This window comes from Oncorhynchus nerka, linkage group LG22, assembly GCF_034236695.1.
Source record: "Oncorhynchus nerka isolate Pitt River linkage group LG22, Oner_Uvic_2.0, whole genome shotgun sequence".
NCBI lineage: Eukaryota > Metazoa > Chordata > Actinopteri > Salmoniformes > Salmonidae > Oncorhynchus > Oncorhynchus nerka.
In genome coordinates this window covers 83,685,738-83,710,279 of record NC_088417.1, presented here as the reverse complement: position 1 = coordinate 83,710,279, position 24,542 = coordinate 83,685,738, and the positions used below count along the sequence as shown (strand labels likewise).

General features: G+C 45.8%; 1 protein-coding gene across 4 annotated transcripts; it reads right to left on the bottom strand.

The window, feature by feature from the left end:
* Positions 1–6,543: 6,543 nt before the first annotated feature.
* Positions 6,544–12,532, bottom strand: LOC115105882 (probetacellulin-like). Of its 4 annotated transcripts, none has more exons than XR_003859937.1 (6): positions 12,321–12,532; positions 10,680–10,784; positions 9,093–9,219; positions 8,345–8,491; positions 7,185–7,833; positions 6,544–7,021 (listed from the first exon to the last, which is right to left on the bottom strand). XR_003859937.1 is itself a non-coding variant. In XM_029628347.1 (6 exons), the coding sequence occupies exons 1-5, from the start codon at positions 12,358–12,360 to the stop codon at positions 7,686–7,688; spliced, it is 567 nt and encodes a 188-aa protein (XP_029484207.1). In that variant the 5' UTR covers positions 12,361–12,532; the 3' UTR covers positions 6,544–7,307; positions 7,682–7,685. The 4 variants fall into 4 exon arrangements, 3 of the variants coding, with proteins under 3 accessions (XP_029484207.1, XP_029484208.1, XP_029484206.1); XM_029628347.1 differs by having other exon boundaries at positions 6,544–7,307; positions 7,682–7,833; XM_029628348.1 differs by having other exon boundaries at positions 7,682–7,833.
* Positions 12,533–24,542: the final 12,010 nt, after the last annotated feature.

The following is a 24,542-nucleotide window of genomic DNA, read 5'->3' as shown; positions in this document are numbered from 1 at the left end:
GAACTCTATAAGTCCAGGTTGTAGCCATAAGCATAAAGCAGCTGTCAAATGCTTTCATTGAGTCCTCAGGTCCCCTAACCATTACCCAAAGCACAAAATAGAGTGGCTTAAAACAACAGGTGAATAAATCGGACTTGTTGTTGATACTAGACCATAATATAAAAGAATATAACTTGAATTCAATCAAAATCAAGGTATTGGATTCAATCAAATGTGTTCAGCATGAAAAATCCTGAATTGTTGGATTGACAAAGGCAAACCTTTCACTTGCATTTATAGAATCATACAGTGACAGTCATTGCAGAGACAGACCTGCTGTTGTTCAATAAAACGTACACTGAGTATACAAAACATTATGAACACCTGCTCTTTCCATGACATTGACTGACCAGGTGAATCCAGGTGAAAAGTTCAACATGGGACAGCATCCCTGTGGAAGACCTTTGAAATTTTGTAGAGTCCATGCCCAGACGAATTGAGGCTGTTCTGAGGGCAAAAGGGGGTGTAACTGAATACTAGGTAGGTGTTCTTAATATTTTGTACACTCAATGTATATACAGTGCCTTGCAAAACTATTCACCCCCTTGGCGTTTTTCCTATTTTATTTGGACTTCATGTAATAGACATACACTAAACAGTCCAAATTGGTGAAGTGAAATGAAAAACATTACTTGTTTAATTCAAAAAATAATCATAATAACAGAAAAGTGGTGCGTGCATATGTATTCACCCCATTTGCTATGAAGCCCCTAAAAAAGATTTGGTGCAACCAATTACCTTTAGACGTTACAATATTAATTTTAAAAAGTCCACCTGTGTGCAATCTAAGTGTCACATGATCTGTCACATGATCTCAGTAGATATATCCCTGTTCTGAAAGGCCCCAGAGTCTGCAACACCACTAAGCAAGGGGCACCACCAAGCATGCGGCACAATGAAAACCAAGGAGCTCTCCAAACAGTTCAGGGACAAAGTTGTGGAGAAGTACCAATCAGGGATGGGTTATAAAAAAATATCAGAAACTTTGAACATCCCACGGAGCTCCATTAAATCCATTATTAAAAAATGAAAAGAATATGGCACCACAACAAACCTACCAAGAGAGGGCTTCCCACCAAAACTCATGGACCAGGCAAAGAGGGCATTAATCAGAGGCAACAAAGAGACCAAAGATAACCCTGAAGGAGCTGCAAAGCTACACAGCAGAGATTGAAGTATCTGTCCATAGGACCACTTTAAGCCGTACACTCCACAGAGCTGGGCTCGGAAGAGTGGCCCGAAAAAAGCCATTGCTTAACTTCATTGGGATTAGGGGGCAGCATTGGGAAGTTTGGATGAAAAGCGTGTCCAGGGTATACTGCCTGTTTCTCAGGCCCAGAAGCTAGAATATGCATATAATTAGTCGATTTGGATAGAAAACACTCTAAAGTTTCCAAAACTGTTAAAATAATGTCTGTGAGTATAACAGAACTCATATGGCAGGCAAGAACCTGAGAAAAATCCAACCAGGAAGTGGGAAATCTGAGGTATGTCGTTTTTTAAAGTGATTGCCTATCCAATATCCTGTGTCTATGGGGTCAGATTGCACTTCCTAAGGCTTCCACTAGACGTCAACAGTATTTATAAAATTGTTTCAGGCTTCTATTGTGAAAGGGGAGAGAATTAGACCACTCTAAGCAGGTGGCTCAGCTGAAAGCCTTTAGTTGTTTATCGTGTGAGCGCGAGCTACGTTCCCTTTCCTTTCTAATGACAAGTTGTCCGGCTGGAATATTATTAAAGATTTATGATAAAATATCCTAATGTTTGATTATATACATCGTTTGACATGTTGCTACTAACTGTAAAGGACCTTTAAAAAAAATTCATCTGCTCGCGCTTTGTGTATTTGGATTACTGGACTAAACGCGCAAACAAAAAGGAGGTATTTGGACATAAAGATGAACTTTATCGAACAAAACAAACATTTATTGTCTAACATGGAGACCTGGGAGTGCCATCAGATGAAGATCATCAAAGGTAAGTGATTCATTATAACGATATTTCTGACTTATGTGACACCTCTCCTTTTTTGGAAAATGTCTGTATGGTTTTCTGTGGCTATGCGCTGACCTAACATAATCACATGGTATGCTTTCGCTGTAAAGCCTTTTTGATATCGAACACTGTGGCTTGATTAACAAGAAGTTTATCTTTAAAATGGTGTATGATACTTGTATGTTTGAGGAATTTTAATGACATTTCTGTTGTTTGAATTTGGCGCCCTGCAATTTCACTGGCTGTTGGCCAGGCTAGTGTCCCACTGTTCCCAGAGAAGTTAAAGAAGAAAATATGCAAACACGTTTGGTGTTCGCCAAAAGGCATGTGGGAGACTCCCCAAACATATGGAAGAGCATACTCTGGAAGGTTGAGACTAAAATTGAGCTTTTTGGCCATCAAAGAAAACGCTATGTCTGTCACAAACCCAACACCTCTCATCACCCCGAGAAAACCATCCACAGTGAAGCATGGTGGTGGCAGCATCATGTTGTGGGGAGGTTTTTCATCTGCAGGGACTGGGAAACTGGTCAGAATTGAAAGAATGATGGATGGCGCTAAATACAGGGAATTCTTAAGGGAAACCTGTTTCAGTCTTCCAGAGATTTGAGACTGGGATGGAGGTTCACCTTCCAGTAGGACAATAACCCTAAGCATACTGCTAAAGCAACACTCGGGTGGTTTAAGGGGGAGCATTTAAATGTCTTGGAAGCCCAGACCTCAATCCAATTGAGAATCTGTGGTATGACTTAAAGATTGCTGTACATCAGCAGGAACCCATCCAACTTGAAGGAGCTCGAGCAGTTTTGCCTTGAAGAATGGGTAAAAATCCCAGTGGCTAGATGTGCCAAGCTTATGGAAACATATCCCAAGAGACTTGCAGCTGTAATTGCTGCAAGAGGTGCCTCTACAAAGTATTGACTTTGGGGAGGTGAATAGTTATGCACGCTCAAGTTTTCTCTTATTTCTTGTTTGTTTCACAATAAAAAAGTGGTAGACATGTTGTGTAAATCAAATGATTCAAACTGTCACGACTTCTACCGAAGTTGGCTCCTCTCCCTGTTCGGGCGGCGCTCGGCGGTCGGCGTCGCCGGTCTACCAGCCATCACCGATCCCTTTTTCCTTTTCTGTTTGTTTTGTCTTTGGTTCTTTTTCACACCTGGTTTCATTTGCATCAATTTCTGTGTCTATAATTGTAACCTGTTGCCTGCCTAAGTTTGTGCGGGATTAGTTTTTTTATTGCTATGTGCTCGGTTGGATTTACCATTATTTGTTTTCACGGTTACGTGAAGTGTATGAGTGTCGGAACTTTGTTTGTTCCTCTGGGTTCTCTGTTAACGAGGGCGTTGTCCTTTTCGATTGTGCCATTCCTGTGTTGGTGGACTGTCTTATTAAAACACGCTTCTCAGACATCCCTGCTCTCCTTCACCTGACTCCTACACCTCCCACCTAGACGCACCTTATCACACAAACCCCCCAATAAATGTTCTTAATTCCGGGTTGTAAGGCAACAAAATAGGAAAAATGCCAAGAGGGGTGAATACTTTCGCAAGCCACTGTATGTATTTGTTAGGGGTTCACGTTACCATTTAAATAGTTGGTCCAGTCAAAACAATGATTTTCATCATATCAGATAAAATTAGTTTCACCATGTCAAAAATGAAGTACAAACCTTTTTCCATATTTTTGTAACTAAAGGGCTCTCTCCAGTCCCCATTCACAATATCACAATATTTAAGTTGACAGTTTCCAGCCCAGAAGAGGATTCTTTACCCTGAAGATCAAGGTTGTGTGTGGTGCTGCAGCTGGCTTATTTTTGCTGTAGAGGTCTTAGATAATGCTAAGCGACCACAAGGAGAGTGCAGGACTTTGAAGAAATCACATGCTACTGTATATCAGAAGGGTTTTTAGCACCCTCAACAACTCATTTCCCACAAAGAATTGGGCCTGAAATAGTGTGCAGTGATGCATTCTGATTATGGTAAGCTTTTCAGAGATTGCCATGGGCTGTCGAAAACGAGTGCTGATTTTGATTAATTTCTGTGGAAATCTGAGACATACGGATACATAAACAGCATCCATAATTTGATTTAGTTTTTTAGATGTACAGTGTAAACAAACTCCTCCAAAAAGCACTCAGCCCCATAGTGCAGGTTCTTCAATGTATGGAAAGGGGCATTACATGTGGGTGACATGAACAAAGAAAACCAACTATTTCTAAGCCATGGTCTGACGTACCTTTCTGTATTTTTGTATAATGGAGGTTGTTGACATTTTTAAGATTTAATTTTGGTTAAAGGTGGTTGGATCCACTTGATGTTAATCCACAATACCAGGTCCTCTCCTTTCTATGAAACCAAAGGGTTCTCCCTTGCTACACACACATCTTCCGATAAGCACGCAGGGCATTTTTATTGTTCAGTCAAATAAACCTGCAGAGGATTTGTATTAGAGCGGACTCCAGAGATTGCTTTCTTGTATCTTTGCAGACCAGCGATTTATCAGTGAGAGTGGATATTTCCCCCCAGAAGTATGAAGATTGAATTGATAGCAGCACATTTACATACCAACAGTGCATAGGAATACAGCATTACTAGATCTTTCTAACAAACTAACATGCATGGTACCCAACATGTAGTATTGTTTACAGTATGTATGGCTATTCATCATGTCCAAACTATGAACAAAACGATGTTCTAGCAGATACTACAGTCATCAATCATCATCACGGCATCAATGACCTTTTCCTATCATATCTGCTCCCAAATAATCAGAAAGGGCTTAAAGGACGATACCATTTTCTTGTTAGAAGCTTATGAAAACAAACAAACTTGGCAGAGGATCCAGGCACCAACCTAGGAGTGTAATCTACTGTGTGCTTCGAATACAGTACCTGACAAAACATGAAGGTTTCTCTATGCACCGTTCCACTTCTCAAACCCATGATTTACAGTAATTTGTTCAAAGCTTTCAATGCATAAAGCTGAAAAGACGGGTCATAGAAACAAAGAAACAAAGAAAGTTAGCAGACAAGTGGTACATTGGGGACATGGAGGCGACGCAGACAGTCCTGTACGTGACGGTTCAATAACACTGAGAATTGTGCCCACTGCAGGGATGTGTTCCTATCAATTCATTGAGGATCACTACTACTGTTCATTGTCCAGAACACTGCCCTACAAAGGCAAAACGAAGTAACTACATTTAGTTTTACAGCAAAATATGAAGTATTTTTCTGTCGAGACACAGCAATTTCCGATATTTCATGATATATTCTGTTTATTCTTGTGTCAGGAAACTAAATATCACATTAATCAGATAAAATACACTATATATACAAAAGTAAGTGAACACCCCTTCAAATGAGTGGGTTTCAACTATTATTTTTTTATATATTTTTTTGTTGTTGAATTTTACCCCTAGGGGACTCGGAAGGATACTGGGAAGGGGGGTGTACTGTTACATCTGCTCCTGCCTCGCCCTCTACTGCTCATCCTGTTTCTCCTTGACCTGCCGCCACTTCCCCAGTGCTCTCTCCCTTTCCCTCTCTCTCGCTCTTTCTGTGGTTGTGTGGGCAGAGACAGGTGTGCTGGAGTCAGAGCAGATACCCACCAGCTGCAACCTGTTCCATAATCAAGACCTCTACAAATACTCAGTCCTGCCACTTCCACACTGCCAGATCGTAATCTCTGCTCAGTCAGTCTACCTTTCTAACCGTTTGTTACTATCTATATCCTGTTGTGCTTGTTTCCCTTGCCTAACAAGGGTTTCCTCTCCGCTACAGTTCTGCCCGCTCTGACTCTGGTCCCTGTCTCCAGTCTCACGTCTCCTCATCCTGCTACTCTGCCCTGGATTCCCCACTCTACTGATCCCTTTGATTCCCCTCCGGACCGGCTTACCCTGTCCCAACCCCTCTCGCTCCAGCCTCAGCCTCCGCACCTGCTTTCCTGCAACCCGCCAGAGCTTCCCCTGGCCTACACTCCATCTTCCCCCTGTTTCAATAAATACATTGGGTTCTTCATCCCAGTCTCCTCTTCTGAGTCTGCTCTTGGGTTTCCCTGTTCCACTCCGCGTAACAGCCACAACTTTGGCTGTACTCAATCTCTGAAACTAGCACCTCTAATTCAGTCTTGGAAAAAAACTTTTTTTTGGTTGCACTGTTGTATATCATTACTGCGTTGTATATTCCCCACAGGTTTTAAAGAGCTGATTTTGACCATATATGGTTAATTAGGGGTCGTTCGAAATGCAAATAGCCAAGGTTATGCACAAACACTGAGGATTAGAACAATTGGTATTTATCAATGGTTAACTCCTACCGGTGTGCGTATGACACTGGTAGGATTGTTTGATAAATCACACCTTTTCAAGTGTACGAACAGTATGTTATATCATTTACCAGTATTAGACCTAGTATAATCTGTCCCACATAGCGGCCTACATGGCATGAGTCCTCATTATGACACGTATCACATCCAGCAGTAAACATACCTGGACTTTTAGCTTGAATACATGTTAATAATTTAATCCATGCCCAAATAAGAGTAGGTTACATTACACGACAGTTCATAAAAAGGCCTACTCCTTCAGAGCCCAGAGTCCATCAAAATATCCTCTAAATTATGGTTTTACTTGAACTTATTGTGATTTGATGACCTTGTATATTTTGCTTACACAAATGAGTCTGAGAAAAACTATCACATTATCACATTTTCCAAATGCAGAGTTGTTGCTGTTCTATTGATCCATCTACATGGTGACCATAAAGGTTGTATGAGTTCCAAAAGAGCTGGTCCAGTCTTTCTTGTGTTCTCCTACATTTCTGCACAGAACAGTCCATACTGTCGACTGTGGTTGGCAGTGAGAAGCAGCTGAAGAGTATATATCCACAGTGCTGTTAGAGCACTCTCTCTCTCTTCCCAACAGGCACTTACAACCAAGGCCCTCATCCCGTCCGGCAGGAGAATAGCATTTATAGTCCCCGTCGCTGGAAGATAGAAGCAACGGCTGTTACTGTACAAATGAAATTTGTTTTTAACACACAATTACAGAGCAGCTTTTGTATAGCCACCAAATAAGCAGTGAAAGGGAGATAGCCCATGTTTAAAATGATCGCACATCCCCGGTCATATCCAGCCTCTGAACACTACCTTAACAGTGCCACATCCATCATAATGCCTTGAGTCTTGTTAGGTCTGTCTGTTTTCGTGATCCCCTTTTTTAGAGAGAGCCAGGCAGGCACATTGAGGGACCTGCTGCACCTCTGCTTTGATCTGACGGTTACAGTCAAATTCAGACCGTAAGACACCATGCAACCAGCCTGGCCAACACAGAAAATGGGCTATGTAGGCTGTCTGATATATATCAATGTGTTCAAAGATTGGCTTAGGCAGTGCCAAGCACTAGGTTTTACTCCCATTCAGGGCCTCTCTTCATATGTGCTGAATTATAATGGGATGCTTGGCTTGATCCAACTGGGGAATATCACCTTCCAACAGCAACAAAAGAGGACTAGTCTGTTTTTCCATCGTATTTTACAATACCACTGTAGTTAAAACAGGCAGAGATGCTGTGTGTATTGACACAATGGCAAAGGTCATAAGTCAGAAAATTTTCAAATACCTCTGTACATACATATAGTACATACCTAGTCATACTGCATTGGTGTCTGAGGTTTCTACTGAATCTGATGAAGCTACATGCATTCCATTTGTGTTCATCATAATCATATTGAGCTTCTCTGTTCCATTCCTCGTCTCCTCTTTCCTTCTCTTCTTCCGTCTGCAAAGTTTATGTCGACTGAGACAGAAAAATAACATTAGAAAGTAGATTTGTGATTTTAAAATGCATCGTTTGATATTTATTCTATCATGTGAGTATGGTATCATCGGTGTTGAATCTCACTTGAGTTATTCACCAATACATTCTCCCAGTATCACAGAGGTTAAGCATCTGATGTATTTTTGAGCACAGAAGACTCTTTTGTTAAACTGACGCTTAGCACTCTTGTCTCACTTTTGGGTAAAAATGAGAAGGGAGAGCAGGGCAGATACAGTACATAAAATCCAATGAAAACCAAAGATAACGTGGCCACAAGCGTTACATTATTTATTTTCCATTCACGGGACACACAGATTCCTTACATCCCATCCCAGGGTTAGTATGACAGGCTGTGAGGTGATGAGTCTGTATGTCCAACTCTCACAAACACACAAACACAAAAAAATTCAAACACACACACACACATGGAAGGTTACAACATAAAGTAAATCTGGCTGTTTGATGCTTTAAGAATGTGTATTTTACTCACTGTGCACAGATGCAGATGAATGTGATGAGCAGTATGAGGAAGACCAATACTGCTAGCACACAGGCTACGATGATCTGCCTCTTGTCACCTAGACGCGAGGCCAGATCAACATACTCACACCTGGACCCAATGTACCCTCTCTCACATCTAAAACAGAGCAAATATACCATACACCCACTGTGATAAAAATATGCACAACAAGTTTGTTTATTGGTTCTATCTCTTGTTGCCAAAAGAAAAACAAAGAAGTAACTTGAAGTACATGGGCTATGAGTTAACAAGCAGATGCTGAGCTATCAGATCTGCTATTCTAGCTGTTCCAAAACTAGCTGTCCCAAATGAGCTTGTCTTGCTGATTGTGATTCTATGATGCTTGTGAGGCTTGATGAAATGCAGTAAGACCATGTTAAACCAATCATTTATTTGCCTTGTTGTTTTGATTGAAGTATAACCCGGGGGTCACAGTGAACAAGGTTAGTACAATCATTAGGATCAACAAGTGATTTGTCTTACAAAGTGTTTTAAAAGTGTTTTACTTCTATTAGGAACTTGAACTTCATACTTGTAATAATGATGTGTAATAATTCTGCTACAATTATCAAAATAGACACAAAGATGTTTTTAATAATTTTTTACGGCAGAGATTGTTGTATGTAGCATGTCCTTGGCTTGAGACCTTCTGCCATGGATATATACAGATAAAGTATTGGGGCCCACAGTAAAGATCGGGTCGGGTGAGATGATTTACCTGCATGAAGGAGTATTCTGTTCCTTTACAAAGCGACACGACCCATGGATACAGTATTGCCTTAACTCCTTTGGACAGTTGGTGAAATGGCCGCTCTTTTTGGCTTGAGTTGCAGTTTCTATTGAGTCTATGGAGAGTGCAAATAGAAACATATGGGGGAAAGGGGAATTATAGAGTAACTATTTTGCCATATAATATCCTTCTGTTAAGAAGATTGCATTGCAAAGGTGATGTAGAATAAGATATGAGTTTGAAGTGAGAAGCTCCGGTTTTCCCTTAGTAATCCGACTCAGGGTGGCCAGTATCACCTGTCATATAAATAAGCTCCTGGCAATATGATCTGAGGAAGGACTAGGAACTGAACTGTCACCACGAGGACAGGACTGGTGTGGGATAATAATGTGTCAATTATATGTAATGAAATGCTGTCAAAGTAAAAGAAAAGTGAGTAAAAAACAACCTTCTCATCCAAATTTGGTTGTTGTCAAACATAATTGATTTGGCCACTGTTAGTAAAGAAGGGATACCTAGAGTTGTATTACATACTCCTCTTTTCCCATCCAGTGAGTCATGGCGAACTTGGGCCGGTAAAATAATAATGAGGCTTCGTTCCCATCACAGAGAGGGAGAAAGCCCCAATTGTAGTGTGAAACATTAGAGCATGCCTTTAAAATTAAAATGACCCATATTGAATAGTAGCCAAACTGGTTACAAACTAGCAACAGGTGTAAATTGATCGAGGTATTTAGTTAAGTAGCTGTATGTGCAGCCAGTGATCCCACTATACTTCACCGGGATAAGTGAGCAGCTGGGAAATGGTGCTGCTGTTTGATCAACAGAACATAAGAGGTATATGGCAGAGGGAACCAGGAACTACTTCACCGTAATAAAATGCATATCACTGCATCACTCTTCTTCTCCATGTGGGTAAATACAATAGTATGATCAGTAGTTGATTAGCCCTTTTAGGTGTGAGGGTTGTCACCAAACAGCAATTGACAACTCCTGAACAGTGGAGGCCCCAACTAAGGTGGCTTCAACTGACACATGATGTCAGACTGAGGTCCATAAAAGGCACGTCTAAATTGCATCAGAGGAACCTAACCCAGGGCACATAACAAGCTGGTGGTACACTTCACAATAACACTCACATGGGAGGTAATGACTGCATGGTCACTGGTGGCAAGAAGGCTTTAATGTGCACTATGGTCTCTTTTTGGGCTGGTAGGTGACACCACATCCTGTTACTTCAGGGCCGGGTGGAGATTGAGAAGCATTTCAAATTCCAACTGTTTGAAGGAATGACTGTGATTGACGTACTCCAGACGCATGGCCTTCAATTTAACAACAGAGCATGAAATCATATAAGAATAGTATAAGAATGTTTTTGAAGGACTTTTTACAAACGTCACAAACGCATTACTTTTCTAATCCAACAGGTTTCTTCTAAACCTGGCTAATTCTAAAGTCAAAATGACTCAAACATGTTAACACGTGCATGTCAGATGATTAAAAAAACTTAAAACAAACTTTTATGACATGATTATCCCTCCATAAGTTTATGTTTCTCTGGGGAAAACAATCTACCTTTGAAGTTGTTTGTGTTGCCTTGGTGATGGAGGGACACAGTGTTGTTCACCAGCTGCTCAGTTGTATTCCATTCAGCCAGAGAGTATTTACACAGGGCCAAAGCTATGACCAGAAAACAAACAGAGCTGGTCACACAATGCACAAACATCAAGTCAAATCCTTACAATTCCACCAACATAGGTTTTAGAATCTGAAAGGAAAAGCACAGAACAGTGCAATAGATTATGGAGCTTAATGTGATTGACGATTTGACAGTAATACCTCCTAGCTCAGGCTTTGGGTGTCTGGGATTTCGAACACAATGATAACCTTTCTAAAGATAGTCTTTGCATTCAATCCAACAACACTGTCAGTTTTTCATCATATTCAAAACAACACCCAGCCATGATACAAATGTGGTGAATGGGATAAGTGATCTATAAAAACAACAGATGTGGTTATTAATAGTCTATTCTATTGGTTTGGGTGATCTTGGCATGTGCTTGGGGAACTCTATTTGTAAATAGAGAGAGGGTTATGGGGTGGTGGATCATTTGCTGATCATCTGACACACCAGCATGCTAATTGTTGCTGTCAATCACAGTATAGGCAGGTACATAGGAGTATTAAGTTAACAGTACACTACACTCCAGTATCTAAAGTCAGTGTTGCAGACTCCTTTAAAGCACAGATAGATTAATCAAAGTAGCTAGACAGGAGAAATCATTTCAATATTGGGCAGTCCTGTAAGGTTCTGCTTTTCTTTTCTTAGTCAACCTTGTGATCTTTTTCTTTCTGTTCTGGAACATAGCCCTGTCTTTCATTTTTGTTCATTGATTTCACCTGTGTTCATTTCTCACCTGGTCTCATCAGCTCCCTATTTAGTTCAGTTCTTTCTGTTTGTATGATTGTGAGGTATTGTTTGATTTTTGACAGCCTACCTGTCTTTGACCATTGCCTGCCTGTAACCGCGCGCTCTGCGCGTGAATCTACACCTTTTTTCCCTGAGTATTCATTATTGTTCGCATATCTTTTTTTGATAAAAACCATACAACTTTCTACATCACTGAGTTGCACAAATAAATATAATATAAATGGTTTGTATTGTCTCTTCTGGTGAAAAGAGGCCAACAGAAACATGAGCCATATACCCAATTGCAATGGAACTGTAAGCCCACACAGGCCTCCTATCCAATTGTAACATTACAGTAGGCCTATAATACGTACATAATATTTTGAATAAGGAAGGAAAAACTAAGGAAAACTAGTAAAGTTAAGAAAGAACATGTTAATAATACCTGAAATATATTCATATAAAATTAAATAAAATGTTATTTGTTAATCAAACAGTACTAATTCAGTTAATAACCAATCTATAGGCAATTCTATTTAGATACAGTGAGTAAATCAGCGTTTCCCACACTTGGTTCCCGGGACCCCAAGGGGTGCACGTTTTAGTTTTTTGCCTGAGCACTACACAGCTGATTCAAATAATCAACTATCATCAAGCTTTGATTATTTGAATCAGCTGTGTAGTACTAGGGCAAATACCAAAACGTGCACCCATTGGGGTCCCCGGGACCAAGTTTGGGAAATGCTGGAGTAAATAAAGTGAGGCTGAAGAGTTGTTCAACTTAATCATAGAACGGTGTCTCTTACCTGTTACCATTCCTACATACAGACTGTATGCCTTTGCCATGTCCGTGGGCAAGTTATGTACTTTTCCAGGTGGATAAATATAGTTTTAAAAGCAGATTGAGTTCATTTTATCCAATCCTCTTAAAAGTTCACCAAAATATCTTCTTAGTAGGACACTCTGCGTCCCAACTAATGTAGTCCAGCAAAATCGAGCACTGGTGAACTACAGTAGGCTAGAGATTGCGCAGTCTAGAGGTTTGAATGGGTGAAATGGAATCTGAACCCATTGCTGCCACACCCATCTATGTATGTGTGAGTGCACTTGACCATTGCAGTTTATTATGGCATGCAGCTTAAACTGGAAAATGGCTACTAGGCTATTTAATGTGTAATCCATAGCCTAATGCAAGACGTTCTTAATATTATTCTAACATATGACAGAAGATTAATCTCCTTCAGAACATCATTTGAACATCATTCACATTGTTACAGAGTTGGCCTGTAAACAAAAATGTAAACAATTAAAGAATATTTCAAGGATCATCCCATGATATTTGCATATACAAATATAGCAAATATGGATTTCACTAAAATATACATAGTTTTACCTGCATCAGCACAATTTAGTGACCTCTACTCTGAACTGTTGGTAAACGGCAGACGGTGCAGGCTAATGAGGCCATGGGTCAGTCTAGAGCTGTGACCAGAGAGTTGGTTTGTGTTCATTGGCAAGCATACCTCACTATTCCCCAGGAGGAAGAGGTGATGTGAGTCTGGCCAGGTCTACCTGTGTGCTCTTTCATTTCTCACCTTCAGACTACTCTCTATTGAGGCCTACTCAGTGCACAATGAGCCCTCTGCTAAAATGTGAACTCAAGTATAGGTAGTCTATGGACATCAATGCTGCAAGGCCAGGCAATAAAGTAGTGGAAATTGGAAATCATATGCAGGGGTAGAGTCATCCCTCGAAGGTACAATTCCAGGTGGTTCCTTGATATATGTAACCCTGCCAACATGTCTGTAAACATGTGCAGACCAGCTGGCTGAAGTGTTTACGGACAGATTCAATCTCTCCATATCCCAGTCTGTTGTCCCCACTTGCTTCAAGATATACACAATTGTTTCTCTACCCAGGAAAGCGAAGGTAACTGAAGTAAATGACTATCGCTCTCAAAGCACTGCATCATGAAGTGCTTTGAGAGGCTAGTTAAGGACCATATCACCTCCACCTTACCTGACACCCAAGAGATCCACGGACGCAATAGCCATTGCACTGCCCTATCCCACCTGGACAAGAGAAATACCTATGTAAAAATGCTGTTCATCCACTACAACTCAGCCTTCATCACTATAGTGTCCTCCAAGCTCATCACTAAGCTCAGGGCCCTGGGTCTGAACCCCGCCCTATGCAACTGTGTCCTGGACATCCTGTCAGGCCGACCCCAAGTTGTGAAGGTAGGCAACAACACCTCCACCACACTGCTCCTCATCACGGGGGCATGCTCAGCCCCTCCTGTACTCTCTGATATGATTGCTTGGCCATGCACCTTTTATTTTTTTATTTTTTTATTGTGACGGCGCCGGAGGGGAAGGCTGCCGTCTTATCGGCTCTTAACGAACCAGGATATTTATTTATTTTTTGCTTTGTTCGTAACTTGTTTTGTACATAATGTGGCTGCTACAGTCTCTTACGACCAAAAAGAGCTTCTGGACATTAGAACTGCGATTGCTCACCTCAAACTGGATGAAGAGTTCTTCTTCAATGAGTCGGATGGGAGGGATATAATACAGACACCCGACCAGACCCAGATCCCCGTTATCGACGACATTAAAAACATACAGCTGGCAGGTTATACACTCTATCGGCAGGACAGAACAGCAGCCTCTTTATTGCAATAATTATTCAATATTAAATAAAGATAATTGTTTGAAGAAATGACCAAATCTCTCTCAGTACTGAATTTCCACGACAACATACCACCACAGACTGATACTGGCGTTTAAAAAAAACGCAATCAAAGAGCTGCATACCGCCATGAGCAAACATGAAATTGCTCATCCAGAGGCGGCGCTCCTAGGGGACTTTAATGCAGGGAAACTTAAATCAGTTTTACTTCATTTCTATCAGTATGTCTGATAGAGAAATTCTAAATTACTCTATGCTTTAATTTCCAAAACCAATTTCACACTCGTTTCTATTCATTAATGAGGTGTAAGTTCATTAATTATGCATGAAGTAGATCGAGACCAGTCTTAAAAGCCAGGTAAAGAGGTGGGGCAGCTCGGGACAGAGGTGGGGCTGCTGCTCGGGACAGAGGGGCGGAAGCTCGGGACAGAGGGGCGGAAGCTCGGGACAGAGGGGCAGGGGCTCTGGCGCCTCTGGGCTGAGGGGCTCTGGCGCCTCAGACTCCGGCAGCAGCGCCGGACAGGCGGGAGACTCCGGCAGCAGCGCCGGACAGGCGGGAGACTCCGGCAGCAGCGCCGGACAGGCGGGAGACTCCGGCAGCAGCGCCGGACAGGCGGGAGACTCCGGCAGCAGCGCCGGACAGGCGGGAGACTCCGGCAGCAGCGCCGCACAGGCGGGAGACTCCGGCAACGCTGGGCAGACGGGAAGCTCCGGCAACGCTGGAGAGGAAGGCTCTGACAGCGCTGGACTGAGTAGCTCTGGCGCCTTTGGACTGAGAGGCGGGAGCTCTGGTAGCGCCGACCAGGTGGGAGACTCTGGCTGCGCTGGAGAGGAGGAAGGCTCCGGCAGCGCTGGAGAGGCGGGAGCCTCTGTAAGGATGAGCCGGAGAGACAGCCTGGTGCGGGGGGCTGCCACTGGAGGGCTGGTGCGTGGAGGTGGTGACGGATAGACCATACCATGCAGGCGCACTGGAGCTCTTGAGCACAGAGTACTAAATGCTTACACACATTACCACAGGTTATAAACTGAAAATGACGTCAGCGTTTTCCAAACGTTCCGTTTCACAAACAGAGGGCCCCTCTAATTCTCAAGCCTCCGCGTTATCAGCACGAAGTCAAGGCCAGTCAGCATAAATCAACATTCCCGACCATTTTGGAGATGGCCCGTTCCCACCACCTGGAGATTTGTACAACTGAATGAACTTAAAGAACAGACCTTCATTGTTACTAAACTTCCTGACTACATTATATACAATTGTGAAAGGGAGCAAGAGGGACAGTACATTATAGCATTTGGACTAGTCAGTTTCTGATTGGAATGTATACATAATTAGTCATTTCAAACATATTTTCCTCTATCAATGTCAAATATGCAACCAGAGGGACAAAAATTCTAGACCACCTGTACTCCACACACAGAGACACGTACAAAGCTCTCCCTCACTCCCCATTTGACAAATCTGACCATAATTATATCCTCCTGATTCCTGCTTACAAGCAAAAATTAAGGCAGGAAGCACCAGTGACTCGGTCTGTAAAAAAGTGGTCAGATGAAGCAGATGCTAAGTTACAGGACTGTTTTGCTGGCACAGACTGGAATATGTTCCGGGATTCTTCTGATGGCATTGAGGAGTGCACAGAGGACGTTGTCCCCACAGTGACTGTACGTACATACCCCAACCAGAAGCCATGGTTTACAGGCAACACTCGCACTGAGCTAAATTGTAGAGCTGCTGCTTTCAAGGAGCAGGACTCTAACCTGGAAGCTTATAAGAAATCCTGCTATTCCAACAGGCAAAGCGTCAATACAGAACTAAGATTAAATCCTATTAAACCGGCTCTGACACTCGTCGGATGTGGCAAAGCCTGCAAACTATTACAGACTACAAAGGGAAGCACAGCCGAGAGCTGCCCAGTGACACGAACCTACCAGACGAGCGAAATAACGTCTATGCTAGTGCAGCCGATGCGAAATGGCTAGCTAGTTAGCGGTGGTGCGCGCTGGTAGCGTTTCAATCGGTGACGTCACTCGCTCTGAGACCTTGAAGTAGTGGTTCCCCTTGCTCTGCAAGGGCCGCGGCTTTTGTGGAGCGATGGGTAACGATGCTTCGAGGGTGACTGTTATCTGTGTGCAGAGCGTCCCTGGTTCACGCCCATGTTGGGGCGAGGGGACGGACATAAAGTCTATACTGTTACACTCGCTTCGAGGCAAGTAACACTGAAACAGCTCTCCGCAGCTGATGTGAATAAGACCTTTAAACTGTCTTGGTGTGCTTGGACCATGTTAGTTTGTTGGTGATGTGGACGCCAAGGAACTTGAAGCTCTCAACCTGCTCCACTACAGGCCCTACCGATGAGAATGGGGGCGTGCTCGGTCCTCCTTTTCCTGTAGTCCATAATCATCTCCTTTGTCACAAGGCCGCAGGGCCAGACGGATTACCAGGAGGTCTAGTCCAAACATGTGCTGACTGACAAGTGTCTTCACTGACATTTTCAACCTCTCCCTGTCTGAGTCTGTAATACCAACATGTTTCAAGCATACCATCATAGTCCCTGTGCCCAAGAACACTAAGGTAACCTGCCTAAATGACTACCAAACTGTAGCACTCACGTCTGTAGCCATGAAATGCATTGAAAGGCTAGTCATGGCTCAAATCAACACCATTATCCCATAAACCCTAGACCCACTCCAATTTGCATACCGCACCAACAGATCCACAGATGATGCAATCTCTATGGTAAGGGTAGGTAACAACACATCTGCCACGCTGATCATCAACACGTGGGCCCCCAGGGGTGTGTGCTCAGTCCCCTCCTGTACTCCCTGTTCACTCATGACTGCATGGCCAGGCACAACTCCAACACCATCATTAAGTTTGCTGATGACACAACAGTGGTAGGTAGACCTGATCACCGACAATGATGAGACTATAGAGAGGAGGTCAGAGACCTGACCGTGTGGTGCAAGACAACATCCTCTCCCACAAACATCATCAAGACAAAGGAGATGATTATGGACTACAGGAAAAGGAGGACCGAGCACGCTCCCATCGGTAGGGCTGTAGTGGAGCAGGTTGAGAGCTTCAAGTTCCTTGGCGTCCACATCACCAACAAACGAACATGGTCCATGCACACCAAGACAGTCATGAAGTGGGCACGACAAAACCTATTCCCCCTCAGGAGACTGAAAAGATTTGGAATGGGTCCTCAGATCCTCAAAAGGTCTTACAGCTGCACCATTGAGAGCATCCTGGTGGGTCACTGACTGGTATGGCAACTGCTCGGCCTCCGACTGCAAGGCAGCAGGTAGCCTAGTGGTTAGAGTGTTGGACTAGTAACCGAAAGGTTGCAAGATCAAATCCTTGAGCTGACTAGGTAAAAATCTGTCGTTCTGCCCCTGAACAAGGCAGTTAACCCACTGTTCCTAGGCCGTCATTGAAAATAAGAATTGTTCTCAACTGACTTGCCTAGTTAAATAAATGTTTTAAAAAGGCACTGCAGCGGGTAGTGCGTACGGCCCAGTACATAACCGGGGCCAAGCTTCCTGACATCCGGGACCTATATACCTGTAAGTGTTTTCCTGTGGTGAAGTAGAAGAGGACCAAAACGCAGCGTGGTTATATGAATTCATGTTTAATAAAAACAGATAAACATGAACACTACAAAACAATAAACGTGGAAAACCAAAAACATCCCTATCTGGTGCAAAACACAGAGACAGGAACAATCACCCACAAACACACAGTGAAACCCAGGCTACCTAAGTATGATTCTCAATCAGAGACAACGAATGACACCTGCCTCTGATTGAGAACCATACTAGGCCGAAACATAGAAATACCCAAATCATAGAAAAACAAACATAGACTGCCCACCCAACTCACGCCCTGACCATACTAACTAAATACAAAACACAGGAAATAAAGGTCAGAACGTGACAGTACCCCCCCCAAAGGTGCGGACTCCGGCCGCAAAACCTTGACCTATAGGGGAGGGTCTGGGTGGGCATCTGTCCGCGGTGGCGGCTCTGGCGCGAGACGCGGACCCCACTTCACCATTGTCTTAGTCCGCCTTATTGTCCGCCTCCGTGGCTTTCTCACCATGGCCACCCTTCTCAATGACCCCACTGGACAGAGGGGCAGCTCGGGACCGAGGTGGGGCAGCTCGGGACAGAGGTGGGGCAGCTCGCAGCTCGGGACAGAGGTGGGGCAGCTCGGGACAGAGGTGGGGCAGCTCGGGACAGAGGTGGGGCTGCTGCTCGGGACAGAGGGGCGGAAGCTCGGGACAGAGGGGCGGAAGCTCGGGACAGAGGGGCAGGGGCTCTGGCGCCTCTGGGCTGAGGGGCTCTGGCGCCTCAGACTCCGGCAGCAGCGCCGGACAGGCGGGAGACTCCGGCAGCAGCGCCGGACAGGCGGGAGACTCCGGCAGCAGCGCCGGACAGGCGGGAGACTCCGGCAGCAGCGCCGCACAGGCGGGAGACTCCGGCAGCAGCGCCGCACAGGCGGGAGACTCCGGCAACGCTGGGCAGACGGGAAGCTCCGGCAACGCTGGAGAGGAAGGCTCTGACAGCGCTGGACTGAGTAGCTCTGGCGCCTCTGGACTGAGAGGCGGGAGCTCTGGTAGCGCCGACCAGGTGGGAGACTCTGGCTGCGCTGGAGAGGAGGAAGGCTCCGGCAGCGCTGGAGAGGCGGGAGCCTCTGTAAGGATGAGCCGGAGAGACAGCCTGGTGCGGGGGGCTGCCACTGGAGGGCTGGTGCGTGGAGGTGGTGACGGATAGACCGTACCATGCAGGCGCACTGGAGCTCTTGAGCACCGAGCCTGTCCAACCTTACCCGGTTGAATGGTCCCGGTCGCCCTGCCAGTGCGGCGAGGTGGAATAGCCCGCACTGGGCTATGCAGGCGAACCGGGGACACCGTGCGCAAGGCTGGTGCCATGTAAGTCGGCCCAAGGAGACGCACTGGAGACCAGATGCGTAGAGCCGGCTTCATGGCACTTGGCTCGATGCCCACTCTAGCCCGGCCGATACGTGGAGCTGGAATGTACCGCACCGGGCTGTGCACCCGCACTGGGGACACCGTGCCCTCCACAGCATAACACGGTGCCTGCCCGGTCTCTCTAGCCCCCCGGTAACCACAGGAAGTTGGCTCAGGTCTCCTACCTGGCGTAGCCATACTCCCTGTGAGCCTCCCCCCCAAGACATTTTTGGGGCTGACTCTCGGGCTTCCATCCGCTCTGCCGTGCTAGTTCCTCATAATGCCGCCTCTCTGCTTTTGCTGCCTCCAGCTCGGCCTTGGGGCAGCAATATTCTCCTGGCTCTGCCCAGGGTCCTTTCCCGTCTAGAATCCCCTCCCAAGTCCATTTCTCCAAGTAGTGCAGCCTCTCCCACTGCTGCTGCTGCTGCTCCTGTTGCTGCTGCCTCTGTTCCTTCTCCTGCTGCTGCTTTTGCCGTTGCCCGTTACCACGCTGCTTGGTCCTGTTGCGGTGGGTGATTCTGTAAGGGTTTTCCTGTGGTGAAGTAGAGGAGGACCAAAACGCAGCGTGGTTATATGAATTCATGTTTAATAAAAACAGATAAACATGAACACTACAAAACAATAAATGTGGAAAACCAAAAACAGCCCTATCTGGTGCAAAACACAGAGACAGGAACAATCACCCACAAACACACAGTGAAACCCAGGCTACCTAAGTATGATTCTCAATCAGAGACAACTAATGACACCTGCCTCTGATTGAGAACCATACTAGGCCGAAACATAGAAATACCCAAATCATAGAAAAACAAACATAGACTGCCCACCCAACTCACGCCCTGACCATACTAACTAAATACAAAACACAGGAAATAAAGGTCAGAACGTGACAATACCAGGCGGTGTCAGGCCCTAAACATTTTCAAAGACTCCAGCCACCCTAGTCATAGACTGTTCTTTCTGCTACCGCACAGCAAGCGGACCCGCAGCGCCAAGTCTAGGTCCAAGAGGCTCCTATATAGCCTCTAAGACTCCTGAACAGCTAATCAAATGACCAACCAGACTAATAAAATGGCTACCCCCACCCCCCCGGGAACGCTGCTGCTGCTCTCTGTTATTATCTATGCATAGCCACTTTAATAACTCTACCTACATGTACATATTTCCTCAATTACCTCAATACCGGTGCCCCGGTACACCGGTACCCCCTGTATATAGTCCCACTTTTGTAATGTACTGCTGCTCTTTAATCATTTGTTATTCTTACTTTTTTTGAGGTATTTTCTTAAAACTGCATCGTAGGTTAAAGGTTGTAAGTAAGCATTTCACTGTTGTATTTGGCGCATGTGACAAATAGAATTTGATTTGAAATCATTACTTTTGCTGATGACACAACAGTAGTAGGCCTGATTACCAACAACAATGAGACTACAGGGAGCAAGTGAGAGCCCTGGTGGAGTGGTGCCAGGAAAATAACCTCTCCCTCAACGTCAACAAAACAAAGGAGCTGATCGTGGACTACAGGAGACAGCAGAGAGAGCACGTCCCCATCCACATCGACAAGTTCCTTGGCGTGCACGTCACTGACAACCTGAAATGGTCCCTTCACACAGACAGCATGGTGAAGAAGGCGCAATAGCGTTTCTTCAACCTCAGGAGAATAAATTTGGCATAGGCCCTCTGAGACCATCACAAACTTCTACAGATGCACCACTGAGAGCCTGGAACAGAAATTAAACCTTCCGTAACCACAGGGCAGGACATCTACAGCACCCGGTATCACAACAAGGTCAAAAAGATCAAGGACCTCAGCCACCTGAGCCCCGGCCTGTTCACCCCACTACCATCTAGAAGGCAGAGCCAGTACAAGTGCATCAAAGCTGGGGCTGAGAGACTGAGAAACAGCTTCTATCTCCAGGCCAACACTGTTAAATAGTCACCACTAGCCAGCCTTCGCCCAGTACCCTGCCCTGAAACTTCGTCACCATTCTAGCCGGCTGCCACCCAGTACTTTGCCCTGCAACTTGAGACTGCTGCCCTATGTACATAGAGTCATTAAACACTGGTCACTTTAAATACTGTTTACATACTGTATTCTTGTCATGGCTCATCCTCATATATAACTTTGTATTTTATTCTTCTGGATTATGTGTGTAATGTTTTTTTATTGCTAGGTATTACTGCACTGAGCTAGAAATACAAGTATTTCGCTGCACCTGGAATAACATCTGCAAACCTGTGTATGCGACCAATAAACTTTGATTTGATAACTACACAGAGGTGGCACCACAGATCCCATAGTGGTCAGGACATTTTTGACTCCTGATGGCAACTAGGTATAACTCTGGAACACAAAAACCATACAATACATAAATGCCCCCTAGCCTACCAACCATGCTTCTCTCAATCCCTAACACTAAAACTGAAACTAAATCATATATACATATTTTAAATGTAACCTTTATTTAACTAGGCAAGTCAGTTAAGAACAAATTCTTATTTACAATGACGGTCTACCGCGGCCAAACCAGGATGACGCTGGGCCAATTCTGCGTCACCCTATAGGACTCCAAAGGTGCGGACTCCGACCACAAAACATGAACCTGGAAGGGGAGGGTTAGGGTGGGCAACTAGCGTCGGTGGCGGCTCCGGTGCGGGACGTAGCCCACGCTCAGACCATGGATCTGGCCCTGAAGCCGGGCTGAACGCCATGCCCGGACTGAGCACCGGAGCAGAGGAAGGCTCCGGCCATGGAGCAGGACTGGACGCCGTGCCTGGGCTGGGCACCGGCGTAGGGGAAAGCTCCGGGCCGTGGACCGTCACTGGAGGCTCCGGGCCGTGGACCGTCACTGGAAGCTCCAGACCGTTGACCGTAACTGGAGGCTCCGGACCGTTGACCGTCACTGGAAGCTCCGGACCGTTGACCGTAACTGGAGGCTCCGGACCGTTGACCGTCACTGGAAGCTCCGGACCGTTGACCGTAACTGGAGGCTCCGGACCGTTGACCGTCACTGGAAGCTCCCGGACCGTTGACCGTAACTGGAGGCTCCGGACCGTTGACCGTCACTGGAGGCTCCCGGACCGTTGACCGTCACTTGAAGCTCCGGACCGTTGACCGTAACTGGAGGCTCCGGACCGTTGACCGTAACTGGAGGCTCCGGACCGTTGACCGTCACTGGAAGCTCCGGACCGTTGACCGTCACTGGAGGCTCCGGACCGTTGACCGTCACTGGAAGCTCCCGGACCGTTGACCGTAACTGGAGGCTCCGGACCGTTGACCGTCACTGGAGGCTCCCGGACCGTTGACCGTCACTTGAAGCTCCGGACCGTTGACCGTCACTGGAAGCTCCCGGACCGTTGACCGTCACTTGAAGCTCCGGACCGTTGACCGTCACTTGAAGCTCCGGACCGTTGACCGTCACTGGAGGCTCCCGGACCGTTGACCGTCACTTGAAGCTCCGGACCGTTGACCGTCACTGGAGGCTCCCGGACCGTTGACCGCCACTTGAAGCTCCGGACCACTGACCATCGCTGGAAGCTCTGGACTGTGAACCGTCGCCGGAAGCTCTGGACTGTGAACCGTCGCTGGAAGCTCTGCACTGTGAACCGTCACCGGAAGCTCTGGACTGTGAACCGTCGCTGGAAGCTCTGGACTGTGAACCGTCGCTGGAAGCTCTGGACTGTGAACCGTCGCTGGAAGCTCTGGACTGTGAACCGTCGCTGGAAGCTCTGGACTGTGAACCGTCGCTGGAAGCTCTGGACTGTGAACCGTCGCTGGAAGCTCTGGACTGTGAACCGTCGCTGGAGGTTCAGGGCTGTAGACCATCGTTGGAGACTCCGGACTGATAACACGCGCTGGTGGACGAGTGCGGGGAGCCGGCACAGGACGTACCGGGCTGGGGAGGCGCACTGGAGGCCTGGTGCGTGGAGCTGGCACAGGTGGCACCGGACTGATAACACGCTCTTCAGGGCGAGTGCGGGGAGCCGATACAGGATGTATCGGGCTGGGGAAGCGCACTGGAGGCCTGGTGCGTGGAGCTGGCACAGGTTTCACCGGACTGATGACACGCTCTTCAGGGCGAGTACGGGGAGCCGGCACAAGACATACCAGGCTGGGGAAGCACACTGGAGGCCTGGTGCGTGGAGCCAGCACAGGTTTCACCGGACTGATGACACACTCTTCAGGGCGAGTGCGGGGAGCGGGCACAGCACGTACCGGGCTGGGGAGGCCTGCGCTGCAGCATACTCCTAGCCAACACCTCTCTCCGATATCCTTCCCTAAACTGCTCCACCGACTCCCAGACGGTCTCTGGCTCTCTCCTCGGCTCAGCCTTGTACCCCCCCCCAAGGAAGGGTCTCACATCCGCCCATTATTTCCTCCCATGTCCAGCTCACCTTTACCTCCATGGTACGATGCTTGGTCCTGTAGTGGTGGGATATTCTGTCACATTCGTCGTATACATAATGAGCGGACCAAGGCGAGTAGAGTTCCACATATTTATTAAAGTGAACCTTCAATAAACAACAAAGAATAAACGAACGTGCAGTTCGTAACACACATAGCACTACACCAAAACAAAACAACATAGAAATTCTAGACTAGAACACCCCTAGTCACGCTCTGACCTATTGCACCATAAAGAACCCCAAGGGCTCTCGGTCTGGGCTTGACAAAAAAATGAGCAAATCAGATCTGAAAACTTACTGAAACTGTGCCGAATTTCAAACAAAAATCTTAAAACTAATAGAAATAAAAACTAATATAAAAACATCAAATTATTTTAGCCTTGGATAAGACTGATACAGCATGTCAGTTCACTAATGTTTATTAGTAGGCTGCTGCAACATTTCTGTAGAGTTTTTTTCTTGTGTCTGTCGAGAGTGAGTTATTTTCCCGTTTGATAAAATAATACCACAAGAAAGTGGAGAGCACGCTGCTTTCAGTTGACGTGCGCCATGCCAGAGATACTGTATACAATCACGACATGGTCTTGTCTCCTGCCTAACAATGGGAGTCGTTGTCCATTTCGAAGACCCATTTGCGACCAAGCTTTAACTTCCTGACTGATGTCTTGAGATGTTGCCTCAATATATCCACATAATTTTGCTTTCTCACGATGCCATCTATTTTGTGAAGTGCACCAGTCCCTCCTGCAGCAAAGCACCCCCACAATATGATGCTGCCACCCCCGTGCTTCATGGTTTCTGAGGTCTTGGCTGATTTCTTTTGATTTTCCCATGATGTCAAGCAAAGAGGCACTGAGTTTGAAGGTAGGCCTTGAAATACATCCACAGGCAAACCTCCGATTGATTCAAATTATGTCAATTAGCCTATCAGACTAAGCCATGACATAATTTTCTGGA

Excerpts from the sequence above, each read along its gene's own strand:
- LOC115105882 (XM_029628346.1), bottom strand. The coding sequence starts at position 12,360 with ATGGCAAAGGCATACAGTCTGTATGTAGGAATGGTAACAG. Across the intron at positions 9,220-10,679 it reads CAACACAAACAACTTCAAAG|ACTCAATAGAAACTGCAACT; the intron begins GTAGATTGTTTT and ends CACTCTCCATAG. Across the intron at positions 7,834-8,344 it reads TTCATCTGCATCTGTGCACA|TCGACATAAACTTTGCAGAC; the intron begins GTGAGTAAAATA and ends TTTCTGTCTCAG.